We start from the raw sequence: 13,482 nt of genomic DNA on the forward strand, positions 1-13,482 counted from the left end.
GAGGGCAAAGAATGGAAACTGCACTCTCCTAAATAACGATCTCTGCTGAATCAGAAAGCAAGACACTGAGCAGGCAAAGCACACAGCCAGCTGACGGGCCTTTACTAAAGTCTTTTAAACATTACATACAGATGTGTTATTAGTAAGTGATTTTTTGATTTACTGAGGATTTCAGCAACACGTAGGCTACAATAAAAATGTCTTCATATAATGAACCTGCTTAGGGCAACTTTCCTTGGATCATATTTTCAAGTTTTAGTAGTTAGTTACTTCTCTCTAATTTTAGGACTACTTATTTTTAATCGCATGCACTTATTAAAATATTTATAATGCAAATTGTTAAAGCCAAGTTGGTCCCAGAATATGAAAGAGGCATCATGGGTGAGATAGGATCTTTTATTCTCTTGGTGAAAGAGAAAAGCATTGAACTTACACAGAGCTCTTCTGGCCACACTATCTCTCTATAATGCAAATGTAATTAATACAATATAAGTTTCCTTGCCTACATCTGATTAGTGTCCAAAAGTCCTGAAACAGACCTCTCAGTCTGTATCTGCAACTTTATAAAGGAAAAAAATATTACTAATAGGTTCTAGATGTTTATCTGACCTGCAGGAGCAATCAAATACTTAGAGGTCTACATTTGATTTATGCATCCCATTAATTTATACTTGCCAAAATGGGGCAGAAAAGAAGAGGGAGTTTTTAATACTGTCATGAAAATACTCACACAGGTTGAAGCAAACACCGAACCACAATTAGGGTTCCTAAAATATTCATTTTTTAAATTATGCCTGTCCTCACAACCTGTGAGCATGAACATCAAAGAGAGTAACTGCACAGATTTCAAGGTATAATTATACTGGCTGTATACTGCAGCTAGCAAGTGTGCAATAAGCAAAGTTCTTCCCTTAGCTGAGTCTGGATCAGGTGCAAAGGGTAAACATCCACTGACTGTATCTATATTCAACTACAGTACTATCCAGAAGCATAAAAGCATATAATGAGAGTTGACAGTTCACTAGGGCAAAAGAAAGATAGGGAAGAAAGTCTGTGTTTAAAAAAAAAATCTCAAATTAACAATAGATATTCTCCAGGAAAGTTTACTGTCTCCACATGAGACAATAACTGATTCCACATGAATCAGTAATTTACTATGTACTTCCCTCTCTGCTCCACAAATGGCAACATAAGCTGCTCTCACACACCACCAGGTTGACTACAGGGCTGGGCTGAGGTTTGTTTGAGGGAATCCTTCTCCCCAGCTATGTAAGCAGCAGAGATCTTATCCTTGCACACACTCTGGAAAGAGTTCAAGGGGAACAGGTTTTTCCATTAGGTTGCATGATTGAGCATGACCATATGCTACTGCAGTGCTTCAGGAAGAGAGAGAAAGCAGGCATTAAGCGGCTCAACTCCAAAAGCATGGCCAAAAGTTTAGCTCAGGTCCAACCAAATTAAGAGATAAAAACGTACAACAACAATGTAACATTTAGGTTTTATTTCAGTGTGAATCCAATACTTTTTCTAAAGATCCTGAAAACTTTGCCTCTGGAAGGCCTATCTATTTCAATTGTAGCTTTGGACACAGAACAAGACTAGCAAATGAGACACAATGCTTGGACAAAGCTTGATAAGTAGGGGTACATCTCCACTAGCTCATTAACTCGAGCTAGGTAGGGTAATGAGGGCTAACGGAGTTGCAAATGAAGCCCGAGATTCGAACTACCTACTCCGTGCTGTGTGTAGCCGCGGGCACGGGGTTTGGACTAAGGGGGATTTAAAAATGGCGGTGCCCAGGAACATGCAAATGAAACCCGGGATATTTAAATCCCAGGCTTCATTTGCAACTCCGCTTGCCCTCATCACCCTACCTACCTCGAACTAACAACCTAATGTAGATGTACCCTAAGAGTTCTCACCCTAAAATAGCCAACAGAGGACCCATGTCATTCAGTTTCTTTAGCACAGAAAGGTCCACTGTTGGATTTGTGCACCTTACAATGCTGAAGAATATGAATGACATGAGTCCCCAGTTGTGATCTCCACCTGATATATTTCCCACCTTGGATAACTACTCTATTGCTGGCCTTTCCAGCACTCCTCAATTCATCTGATGGAATTTATACAGTTGACACTTAATCAACTCGTAAAGAAATTGATTGTCACTATATAGAACATTTTAACTGAAATCCAAATAGAAATATAGTCATTGCATTTATTCTATTCACCTAATTGATGTAATTACATCAGAAAAAACTATCAGATTTGTTTGGTGATGTCTAGACTTTTATTAAAAAGATGTAAGAAGATTTATCAGTATTTATCTGAATGTGCGCATAAGAAAAATAAGACTATATTAATCTAGTATCCTGCTGCAAACATTTCAAATCAAAGATGAGGATACCCAATTACGATTCAAATCTACCCATGGGGGAGAGAAGAGAACACTTACCCAAATCTCTCTGTTTCTAAACTCCAAGAAACTCAGCACACTAGAGACAAGATGCTGGAAAATTCAGTAAAATTATATAGCTATTGGGCAAACTGAATAGTAAGAGCATGAAGTTAATAGATAAAAGGATAAACCTGGAGAGGTGTTCAGCACAATGCACATAGAGAGCTAAGTGCCCTGAACTCCCACTGAAGCTATAATTTCAAGGTGAACAACAACTGTCAGGCTTAGCTAGACATTCTTGTACTTGCTGAATAACAATGAAACTTTATAATGGAATGAAAAAAATACAGAAACATGTCTTACCTGAGCCTGACCCAGAAGAATAATCGTCATCGTCAATTGGATAGACGCCTGATGCTTCTTCAACAGAGCTGTTGTCGAGATACAGGTCTTTATCAGAGGTCAACTCTGCTCTCTGGAAAATAGGTAAGAAGGAACCATTAAAAAGGGGGCTATTTATATAATGCAATGTTTGCTTTACTTTTATTCTTATTTCCAAAGCTGATGTTCATACATCAATTGTATATATTTAAAGAATCGTAAACATATAGGACTGGAAGAGACCTCAATAGGACATCCAGTGAAGTCTCCTGTACTCAAGGCAAGGATTACGTAAATAACTAGATCACTCCTGGTGGGTATCTGTCTAACCTGCTCTTAAAAACCTCCAATGATGGAGATTCCATAATCTCCCTGGGTTAGAATTCTTTTCAATTAAAAAGAGGGTTAATATCACCAAAACGAATCACACCTAAAAATATTAAGTGTTGTTTATGGATAATTATATTTGTGGTTAGACAACAGCTATACCTACAGAATTATGTTCAGATCAGAGGCTCTCACTGCTGAAAACCACGTCTTTCTTAAATGCTGGCTCCGTAAGAATACACATTGTTTCAGTTTTCTTGATATCCCCCATCAACTTGTTCTATCTTTTCCAGTCCTAGAGATACTGTCTCCTCAAACTGTCTTCTCCTATCATAGAATCATAGCAGATTTGGGCTGGAAGAGACTTCAAGAGGTCATCCAGTCAAACCCCCTGCTCAAAGCAGGACCAATCCCAACTAAATCATTACAGCCAGGGCTTTGTCAAGACTAGACTTAAAAACCTCAAATGATAGAGAGTTCACCACTGCCCTAAGCAACCTATTCCAGTGCTTCACCATGCTCCTAGGCTACGTCTAGACTGGCATGATTTTCTGCAAATGCTTTTAACGGAAAAGTTTTTCCGTTAAAAGCATTTGCGGAAAAGAGCGTCTAGATTGGCACGGATGCTTTTCCACAAAAGCACTTTTTGCGGAAAAGCGTCCATGCCGATCTAGACACGGTTTAGCGCAAGAAAGCCCCGATCGTCATTTTAGCCATCGGGACTTTTTTGCGCAAAACAGTTTTCAGCTGTCTACACTAGACCTTCTGTGCAAAAGCATTTCCGGAAAAGGGCTTTTACCTGAACGGGAACGTCAAAGCATTTGCGCAAGAAGCACTGATTTCGGACAGTAGAACATCAGTGCTTTTGCGCAAAATCAAGCGGCCACTGGAGACAGCTGGCAAGTTTTTCCGCAAAAGCAATCGCTTTTGCGGAAAAACTTGCCAGTCTAGATGCAGCCCTAGTGAAATAGTTTTTCCTTATATCCAACCTCAATCTCCCCCACTGCAACTTGGGACTATTGCTTCTTGTTTTGTCATCTGTTACCACTGAGAACTAGGGATGTTAAATTGTGAGTAATTGACTAATCAAATAGTTGATGTATTTTGCATTGACTATTCAATTATTTGATAGGGCGCTTCCGCTTTTGAAGGGGTGTTGCTACACTTCAAAGGCAAAAGCTCCGTGTGGACCCCAGAGTCAGCTGGAGACCCCAGAGTCAGCTGCTTTGAAATGTCGCAGAGAGCCCAACATGAGGCTCCACAAGGCGTTTCCAGGCAGCAGCGCTGCACGGAGCCTGGGGTTAGCAGGCGAGTCCTCAGCTGATCCTGGGCTCCACGCGGTGCTGCCACTTTAAAATGCCACATTCAGCCCGGGGACATTTCAAAGTGGCAGCACCACGTGAAGCTCGGGGTCTGGCCCCAGACTCCATGAGGTGCTGCCGCTTTGAAGTATCCCCTCCTCTTCCCATCCCCCTTGCTGCCTCTTTCTGACAGAAGTAGTTGGGGGGGAGGGGAGGAAGCAAGTAGTAGAATAGTCAACTAGTCCTTCACATCCCTACAGAGAACAACTTAGCTCCATCCTCTTTGAAACTCACTTTAGGTCATCTTTTGGGAAACTATAAAGGGTACATTTGGCTTTTTTTTTTTTTTTTTTAAAGAAACTTTTGGCAACTGATTCTCCTTCCAGTCCGCCAAACACCTGTTCAGCACAGTTACCTACTTCGTTATAAATTATTCTTTAGTTTGACCTAAAATATCAAAATCTACCTCTTATAGGAAAGTGAAAAGACCACACTGACATGGTAAAGGACCCTTTTAGAGCAGGAATATATCAAAACCTTGGCCTCTGCCCCAAGTCTTTCCTGGATGAAAATGCACCTAAGATTTGAGAATGTAACCTAATCTAGCTCTTTTCAGGATTCTTTATACTGAAGGTTAAATTATTTAAGTAAATTGTCTATATCAGTGAACATACCCTCTAATGAATGCTCAAAGGCTCTATAGAGCTACCCGATACTTCTCCTGGAGGACCTAGGCTAGAAGTGTGCTATCTTCCTTCCCGGAGAAAAAGTAAGAGAGGAATAGTACTGGACTCAAAGAAGAACCATCAAATGCAACTTTTATCTGAATTTGCAAATTAATTTGTGCTTAAATATAGCTTCTAGAAGACCTATTTTCAGCAGCCCTTTTAATTAAATGCCATTTACTTAAAGCTGCAGCAGTCGAGTGTATAAGTTGGAGGAAACTATGTCTTACACAAGCCAAGAGATCCTTTGCTGCAATGTACCTCTTGGAAAATCAAGAGATTGTCATCATCCTAGATGACAAGGCATGTGGGGCATAAGAATCAGTTGAGGCTCCATCTCATATAAAGGAACGAGTCTGTCAAAAGACAAACATCCTGCTTCTGATAGGATTGCAGAAAAGGAACAGATCCATTTTCATATGCCTGCCTTTCTGATTTTTCAGCCATGCTGTAGTATGAAGTACAAAAAAACGCTTAGTGCAATGTAACGGATGACAACATTAGATTATGTGAGTAGCAGAATGGAGAATGGGGCTCAATGAATGGAAGGTTCAGCTCATCCAAGCTCCAAAGCATCTTGAAAAATGTCAGCATGTCCTGCCTGTTCTAGTTCCTGCTAAAGACAGCTTGAGTGATAATTCAGCTGTCCATAGGCAGAATGGTATTTTATACATGATGGCTTCTTCGATCTCAGAGGAAAGTGACAGCATATTTCAAGAAAAAGTTCTGCCAATGACTGACTATGCAACAACTAATCCTGCTGCAGAAAACATACAGGCTGCATGTACACTGGCATGATTTTGCGCAAATACTTTTAACGGAAAAGTTTTTCCATTAAAAGTATTTGTGCAAGAGAGCGTCTATACTGGCATGTGCCTTTGCGCAAAAAATTTGCTTTTGCGCAAAAGCATCCATACCAGTGTAGATTCTCTCTTGCGCCAGATAGCGCCGATGGCCATTTTAACCATCGGGCTTTCTTGTGCAAGAAATTGATGTTACCTGTCTACACTGGCCTCTTGTGCAAGGACACTTGCGCAAGAGAACTTATCCTTGAGCGGGAGCGTCAGAGTATTTGCGCAAGAAGCACTGATTTCATACAGGTGAACATCAGTGTTCTTGTGCAAATACTCGCGGTCAGTGTAGACAGGCGGCAAGATTTTGCGCAAAAGCAGCTACTTTTGCGCAAAATCTTGCCAATGTAGACACAGCCACAAAGTATTATAAGAAAAATCAGAAAGGTAAAAATCCAAATGTACATGAGAATACTTAAAGATTTACCTGTAACTTTATTACATGGCAAATGTTGCCATAGAAATTGGCTTCTTCTAAAAAATAACAGTGGAAAAACACAAACACAATATTAGAGAGGATGGGAATTAGTTTGTATAAAGTAAGAAACAACCCAAACTTATGCCCAGAACTCATAAAGTGTTGGGGAAAGCTTAATAATCTATTTTTTTTCATTTTTATTCCCCACTTCATTTCCTGGTGCTGGCTAAAATAAGAAGCAAAAGTAGTTAAGTTCTGAAAAAAAAAATGTTCTAGTGCTTGTAACCTCACTAGAAACAGAAAATACTGAAAGTCAATCAAGAATGCTTACTCTGATGAGATTTCCTGCCCAATTTTGCAGACCCCATCCACTGTTATATAAAATATCCACACATTCACATGCTATGCCAACCACATTTTCTAATTACCAAAGGCTTCTCCCACCTCCAAGAATGGTATTTTTGTTGCCAGTATTTTGAGGACAAGGGCAGCTAGAAGCTATAGCACTATACAATCTGAATGAAAAAAACAAGATAGCATTCAGCAGCAATTCCAACTTCATTGGCATATTTTAGTACTAGCAGAATAAAATACAATCTAAGGCACCACATAAATACTCCCACACCAAGCCATAAAGAGAAAAGGACAATACTGGCCCAGGTAACCCCACTCCTTCAGCCATGCAGAATAAGCACCAACTGAGTTGAAAAAGGAGCAGCCACGATCAGAAGGCGGCACCTGGGAAAAAGGACAGACCTGCTGTCACAGCTCCTGACAAGAGCACTGGAAAAGCGTCCCTGAGTATTGTTCTCTGGGACTGAAAGTGAGGAGAGGAAAGCAAGGAAGTGACCCAGGGTTTGTAATTCAAAGGGCACCTTCAGGAGCCAGAGAGGCGGACTGGGTGGGGCAGGGCTCCCCTAACACTACTCCCATGACAGGAAAGTCTCAAATCGCCTGTGCACCTCACCATATAGTCCTGGTTCACTATTCAGATGACCAACCCACTGGGTGCAGGTACTAAGTACATGAATCTCTGGGCCACCTAACTAAGGACTCTACTGATATACAAGTATTTGTGGATGAGCACCAATAACTTCACAAGAAGTAAACTTCAAGTACCAGTCCAAAGGAAAAAAAACGGTTTCCCGTAATACCACTACACACTATATGAAGAACTGTAGGTTTCAGTGAGTCCCAACTATTTTACATCGAATTCTGTGATGATCAGGCCTGCAACTTATTTTAGATGAAGGGAGAGATTCTTGACCCTGCCATTGTATCCCATTCAAACAATTCTTCTCTGATATAAAACTTGGACAGACTCAGAGATATTTCTGTGGGTCCACCCATCCATCCTCACTGTCTGGGTGGAATAAACAGAGTTATTAAGGAATTAGTTGAAACCAACCCAGATCAAAAAGAGAGACCAGAGAGACACTGCAAGCTCAAATGACTCATGAATCAACTTAACAATGGGAAGCTGCAGACAGGGGGGTTGTGAACACAGTAATGCACAGCCTGGGGAATAAAGGACTGAGGTATGCCCTGGAGAGATTAAAGAGTTTCTTGAGGTCTGGTGGAATGACTGAAGTAGTAACAGAAAGACAGAGCCTGACATGGAATCCCCACCCGCTTGGCTGGTGGTTTGCTCTGGCTTGGCCAGAATGAGCTCTCCTCTCACTTCTAACCTACAGACTTCCAACAATGTGTGCTCCAGTTGAATAATAAATTCTACTGTTCTGAAAGAATTGGTTGGGTGTCACTGCAAATATCTGCTTAGATGCATTAGTCCCTGAAGACTGTACAAGTCACTGCCCAGAGTTTATCTCAGCTGGGTTCACAGAGCAGAGCAAAGCAGGATGAACCCAGAGGCTTCAGTCAAGGAAGCAGTGAAGCTGCAGGTCCTACCCTGAAGAAGGAATGGGACTCCTTGGATGCCTGCCACAGTGCTAAGGCTTTTCCAAGGGCCTGTTTAAAAGTCGAGGCATAGCACAGATTCTGTGGCTTCATGACACATATTTGTAACAGGTGCACAGGCTACACGGACAAATCACTTATATGTAAAACACTTGCAGAGCTATTAAACGACAGAGATACTCAGTATGGATGGCTCTTATCAGGTCTTCAATCTCACCCGTAAGCCACAGAAAACACTCATTACATCTTGACTGTGATCTCATCCATCAGTGGTTATCCCCACTTATGTTTATATTCAAAAGACATATGCTACAAAATCCTGAGGCCTAGATAAATTAAACACATTATAAACCAAAGATGACTGGAGCACAATGGTTATTGAATAAACCAGATTACGTCTAAAACTAGTGAATGTACAATAGATTAACATCATCTGTGTACTAGATACGTCTGTTCCACATACATGTTGAGTTTATAAATCTGAAAGTTATTTAATTACAAATCATTTTACTGGAATAAATAAAAGTATATAAATCAATTCATTTTATTGGAATCACACTGTGGCACAGAAATACTTGATAAAAAACTTCCTGTCAATAAAAGAGGAGAAAGTAAAAACAGGGTATTCTGGTTCATTGTTTCTCTTGTAAAATAATCATTTATCAAAATTAGGGTTGTAAAGTTTGATAAAAGCTCTTCAGAGCAATAGAAAGAGGCTGAAAAGAGCACAGAGAGTCGTTAAAAATGAAAAACATTTCCTACTTATCCTAATAACCATTTACAGGCAGTCCCCGAGTTACGCGGATCTGACTTATGGCGGATCCATACTTACGAACAGGGCTTTTCTCGCCCTGGAGGACATGGGCGGCGGGACCGCCCAGACACGCTGCGGTCCCGCCGCCCGTGTCCTTAGGGGCGAGAAAAGTGGCTCCGCGGCTCCCTGGTCTGCTGGGGGGGGCAGCAAACTAGGGAGATGTGGAGCAAAGCCGCGGAGGATGCGGGTGGCGGGACCGTGGCGCGTCTGGGCGGTCCCTCCGCCCGCGTCTCCCTGGTCTGCTGGGGGGGGGGGCGCAGCTAGTGCGCCCCCCCCCCAGCAGACCAGGCTTTTCTCGCAGACGCCTGGGGCAGAGCAGCTGGGGGGCTGCTGGGTTGGTCCAGTAGCGCCAACGAGCGGCGCTAGTGCACCAATCCAGCAGCACCCCAGCTGCTCTGCCCCAGGCGTCCCCAAGTCAGCCGCTGCTGAAACTGACCAGTGGCTGACTACAGGAAGCCGGAGGTAGAGTTGCTCTGCCCCGAGCCTGGAATCAGCCGCTGATCAGTTTCAGCAGCAGCTGACTTGGGGACACCTGGGGTAGAGCAGCTGGGGTGCTGCCAGGTTGGTCCCCGCAGCGCCGAAGTGCGGCACTACGGGGATCTACCCGGCAACGCCCCAGCTGCTCTGTTCCTGGCGTCCAGATTCAGCCGCTGTTGAAACTGATCAGCGGCTGATTCCAGGAAGCCCGGGGCAGAGAAACTCTGCCTCGGGCTTCCTGTAGTCAGCCGCTGGTCAGTTTCAGCAGCAGCTGAATCTGGACGCCAGTTCCGACTTACGTACAAATTCAACAAACCTACAGTCCCTATCTTGTACGTAACCCTGGGGACTGCCTGTAGTTCTACAATACTGTTGTTGCAGATCGTTTCCCCCATGTATTGAAGACAGGCAAAGCTGATTGCTAGTGTCTTAGAACATTCAAAGCACCTAGGACTTTGAATGCGATGGCAGTCAGTAAGTCTGATTCATGGTGGGAAAAACTGTATTTACAGATGAAACAGTGAAACTTCTGTTCTCTTTTTTCAATATAGCTATGAGATATAGAATTTGAAGTTTGCAGCAACATTAATTAATGACAAATTGCTGCTCCTTTTCACAGACTGAAGTGTTTCGTATGCAATCCCATATAACTAAGGTCAAACAGATTTAAGAAGTGATGTTACATTGGGAGACATACAGAAACATGTCCATATGAAAAAGAGGACTATTACAGAAAACACCATAGCACGGCTGAAGAGAAATTCACCAAAAGGCTGACAAAATATAGTGCAGAAGAGAAAACTGCAGAAGAAAAAGACATGGGGCTGTGGCCTCCAAACTAATCAAAGACTAAAGATTCATAGGAAATCCTGGATCCCTTAAATTGTGGCTCTCTCAGAATGCGTGTGGCTTATCTTTTTGCAATTTTCTAGAACTCCTTTCTTATAACAGGGTAGCCAGTTCACTAGCCAGGTTTCAGTCCCACACCCTCAAGACTTCACTAATAAAACACTGCAGAGAACAGAAATGTCAGGGCTGGATCTACACTACAAACTTACATTAGTCTAACTCGGGGTGGGTAATATAGGGTTACCATATATCTTGTTTTTCCTAGACATGTCCTCATTTTTACTTGTTAAATCTCCATCCAGTCGGCTTTTTTAAGTGGCAAAAAATGGCTGGGATTTTGCCCTGCAAAAGGGATTGGGGAGGGGACAAGGCACATGCCTGTCAAATGGAATGTTTGGAGCTGTTGCGCGCCCAGACGTTAACAATTTCTCTGCACATGTGCCCAAGTGCCTGTAGGGGAAAGCTTGCGGCTGCAGCTGCAGCGGCTCCAGCGAGACCCAGAGAAGGTCTGATGTGGGCGGGAGGTTGGCTCCTCTCATGGAGTTACCGTGTTACCCTCCGTGATTATGTCCCTAGCCCCACTAGATTATATCCCCAGCTCTGGGGGAGAGAAAAGGCATTGGCTTAGAATGTGGGCGGGCTGGAGAGTTCCTGGCTCTGAGGGACGGGAGGGGATGGGTGGGTTAGAGCAGGAGGGCTGGGGGTGCCTGGCTCTGGGGAAGGGGTGGGTTAGAGCAGGGAGGCTGGGGGTGCCTGACTCTGGGGGAGGGGTGGGTTAGAGCAGGGGAGCTGGGGGTGCCTGACTCTGGGGGAGGGGTGGGTTAGAGCAGGAGGGCTGGAGGTGCCTGGCTCTGGGGAAGGAGTGGGTTAGAGCAGGAGGGCTGGGGGTGCCTGACTCTGGGGAAGGGGTGGGTTAGAGCAGGGGGGCTGGAGGTGCCTGACTCTGGGGAAGGGGTGGGTTAGAGCAGGGGGGCTGGAGGTGCCTGGCTCTGGGGAAGGGGTGGGTTAGAGCAGGGGGGCTGGAGGTGCCTGGCTCTGGGGGATGGGAGAGGAGGAGAGGGGCACTGTGGTGGAATGGGAGGACTGGAGGGTACCTGGCTCTGCAGGAGGGGTGGGTGCATTGGGTTGGAGTGGGGAGGCTGGGGGTGCCTGGCTCTGGGGGAGGGTGGGTGCCCTGGGTTAGAGCAGGAGGGCTGGGGGGGCTGGTTCTGGGGGAGGACAGGGGCACTGCGTTACAGCAGGGAACTGGGCATTAGAAATTCTGACTTCTTCCCTTTCCTGTAGCTGGGCAGTGGGTCTGTTGGTTAGATTTGGGGGTTCCAGGCTAAGCTCTGTGAAGACTGTGGGAGCTGGTGCTTGGTGGGGCGGGCAGGGGAAAGGAAGGGATTCTGGGAAGCAGGATTCCTGGGTTCCTTTTCTAGCCATGCCACTTCTCCCCTTGGTGCCTTTAACTTCCTGTCCCAGGACGCAGGGGCGGATATAGGGTACGGCGAGCGGGGCGGCCACCCTGGGCCCTGCGCTTCAAGAAGCCTCGCACATGCGCCGTGTCAAAGGGGGGGGCCGTGAAATTGTGCTGCCCTGGGCCCCGCAAAATCATCATCTGCCCCTGCTAGGACGGGCCCCAGGCAGCAACCTCCCTGGCCCCCCACTCTCTCCTCAGGCCCCATAGCAGCCTGGCCTATCAGCTGGTTGGCGGCGCCACTGGAGCCTGCACTACTGCGCGTCTCGGGGCAGTGCAGCAGGGAAGTGGGAGCCTGGCATGAGGTGTCTCCTCGTGCCATGAGAGCCAGTGGGGCAGCCCCAGCAGCAGCAAGGCTGTGGCCAGAGCCCTAAGCTTGGCGTGCGCAGGGATGAGCTTGCTGGCTCCCAAGCCTGGCTTCCTGTGTGAGTGGAACAGCCACCGCCGCAGCGGCACCAGCAGGCACCAGGTGCCCTCTTTTTTGAAAATTCAATTATGGTAATCCTTGGTAGTAATTTTTGCAGGGGGGCCACTTCATGAATTTTAACAGTGGTTGCAGGCTGGGGATGGGTCCTTGGGCAGAAGGGGCAGAGTCTTAGAGATTTTGCGTGCTACCCCACCCCTAGGCCAATCAAGACCTGGGGGCAGGGCAGCACACAAAGTCTCTTGCCCCCACCCTGCCATGGAGTGTGCCACCTAGAGTGAACCATCAGCCATTTTGAACAGCTGGCAGTTCCCTCTAGGCACTGTGCACCCTTGGCAGGAGGAGCAGACTTTGTGTGTTCCCTCTTTCCCCCATAGTAATCAGGGCCTGGGGGCAGAGGAGCACACAAAGTCTCTCGCCCCTTTGTCCCCACCCTGTCAGTGGTGTGCTGTACCTAGAGGGAACCATAAGCTGTCTTGAACAGCTGGCAGTTCTCTGGTGCCATGCATGCCTGGCAGGGGAAGGAGACTTCCCACACTTGCTCATTCCCTGGTCTCAATTGGCCTGAAGGCAAGGGAGCGGCCAGGCAGATCAAATGGCTTGGTGGGTTGGATCCAGCTTACAGCCTCTATCTTGCTCTCCTGTTCTAGCTACATCACTTAGGGGTTGTGATAAAACACACTCCTGAGCAATGCACTTATACCAATCTAGCCCCCAAGTCAGCTGCCTGCCACCCTAGAGGCAGTAGCGCAGGGTGGCAGGTGGGAGCTGGTATAACCATGTAACCACTGAAATTTTCAGCGGTTACACAGTTACTTAATTACACGCATTTTAACATCCCTAATTAGATGCCTGTATTTCTTTGAAATGTTGGCTCAGGCATAAGGAAAAAGACTACTACAGAAAATTAACTTCTCCTAAGATCTTTGCTCCAGATCCAGTCAAATTTATCGGGCATTTGTTGCCCTCTATATTGTAAAGCAGAGGGAACAAAGGCCCAGGACATCTGTCTGAAAAATGTCTCTTCTATAGGGAATAATTAGCCCTCAAAAATCTAATTAGAATTCATCTCTCCATCTTCCAAACACTTTACTCCCCAAGTATTGACTGACACGGAACTCCTCAAGACAGGGACAATGTC

General features: G+C 45.3%; 1 protein-coding gene across 2 annotated transcripts in view; it reads right to left on the reverse strand.

Moving 5' to 3' along the window:
* Positions 1-13,482, reverse strand: part of SDC2 (syndecan 2) — a 114,426-nt gene that overhangs the window by 19,919 nt on the left and 81,025 nt on the right. For both annotated transcript variants that reach the window (XM_006123928.5, XM_025185091.2), the window contains exon 2: positions 2,762-2,873. In XM_006123928.5, the coding sequence (XP_006123990.1) occupies positions 2,762-2,873 (112 nt within the window). The remainder of the gene's footprint in view (positions 1-2,761; positions 2,874-13,482) is intronic.

This window comes from Pelodiscus sinensis, chromosome 2, assembly GCF_052426305.1.
Source record: "Pelodiscus sinensis isolate ZL-2025 chromosome 2, ASM5242630v1, whole genome shotgun sequence".
Classification (NCBI taxonomy): domain Eukaryota; kingdom Metazoa; phylum Chordata; order Testudines; family Trionychidae; genus Pelodiscus; species Pelodiscus sinensis.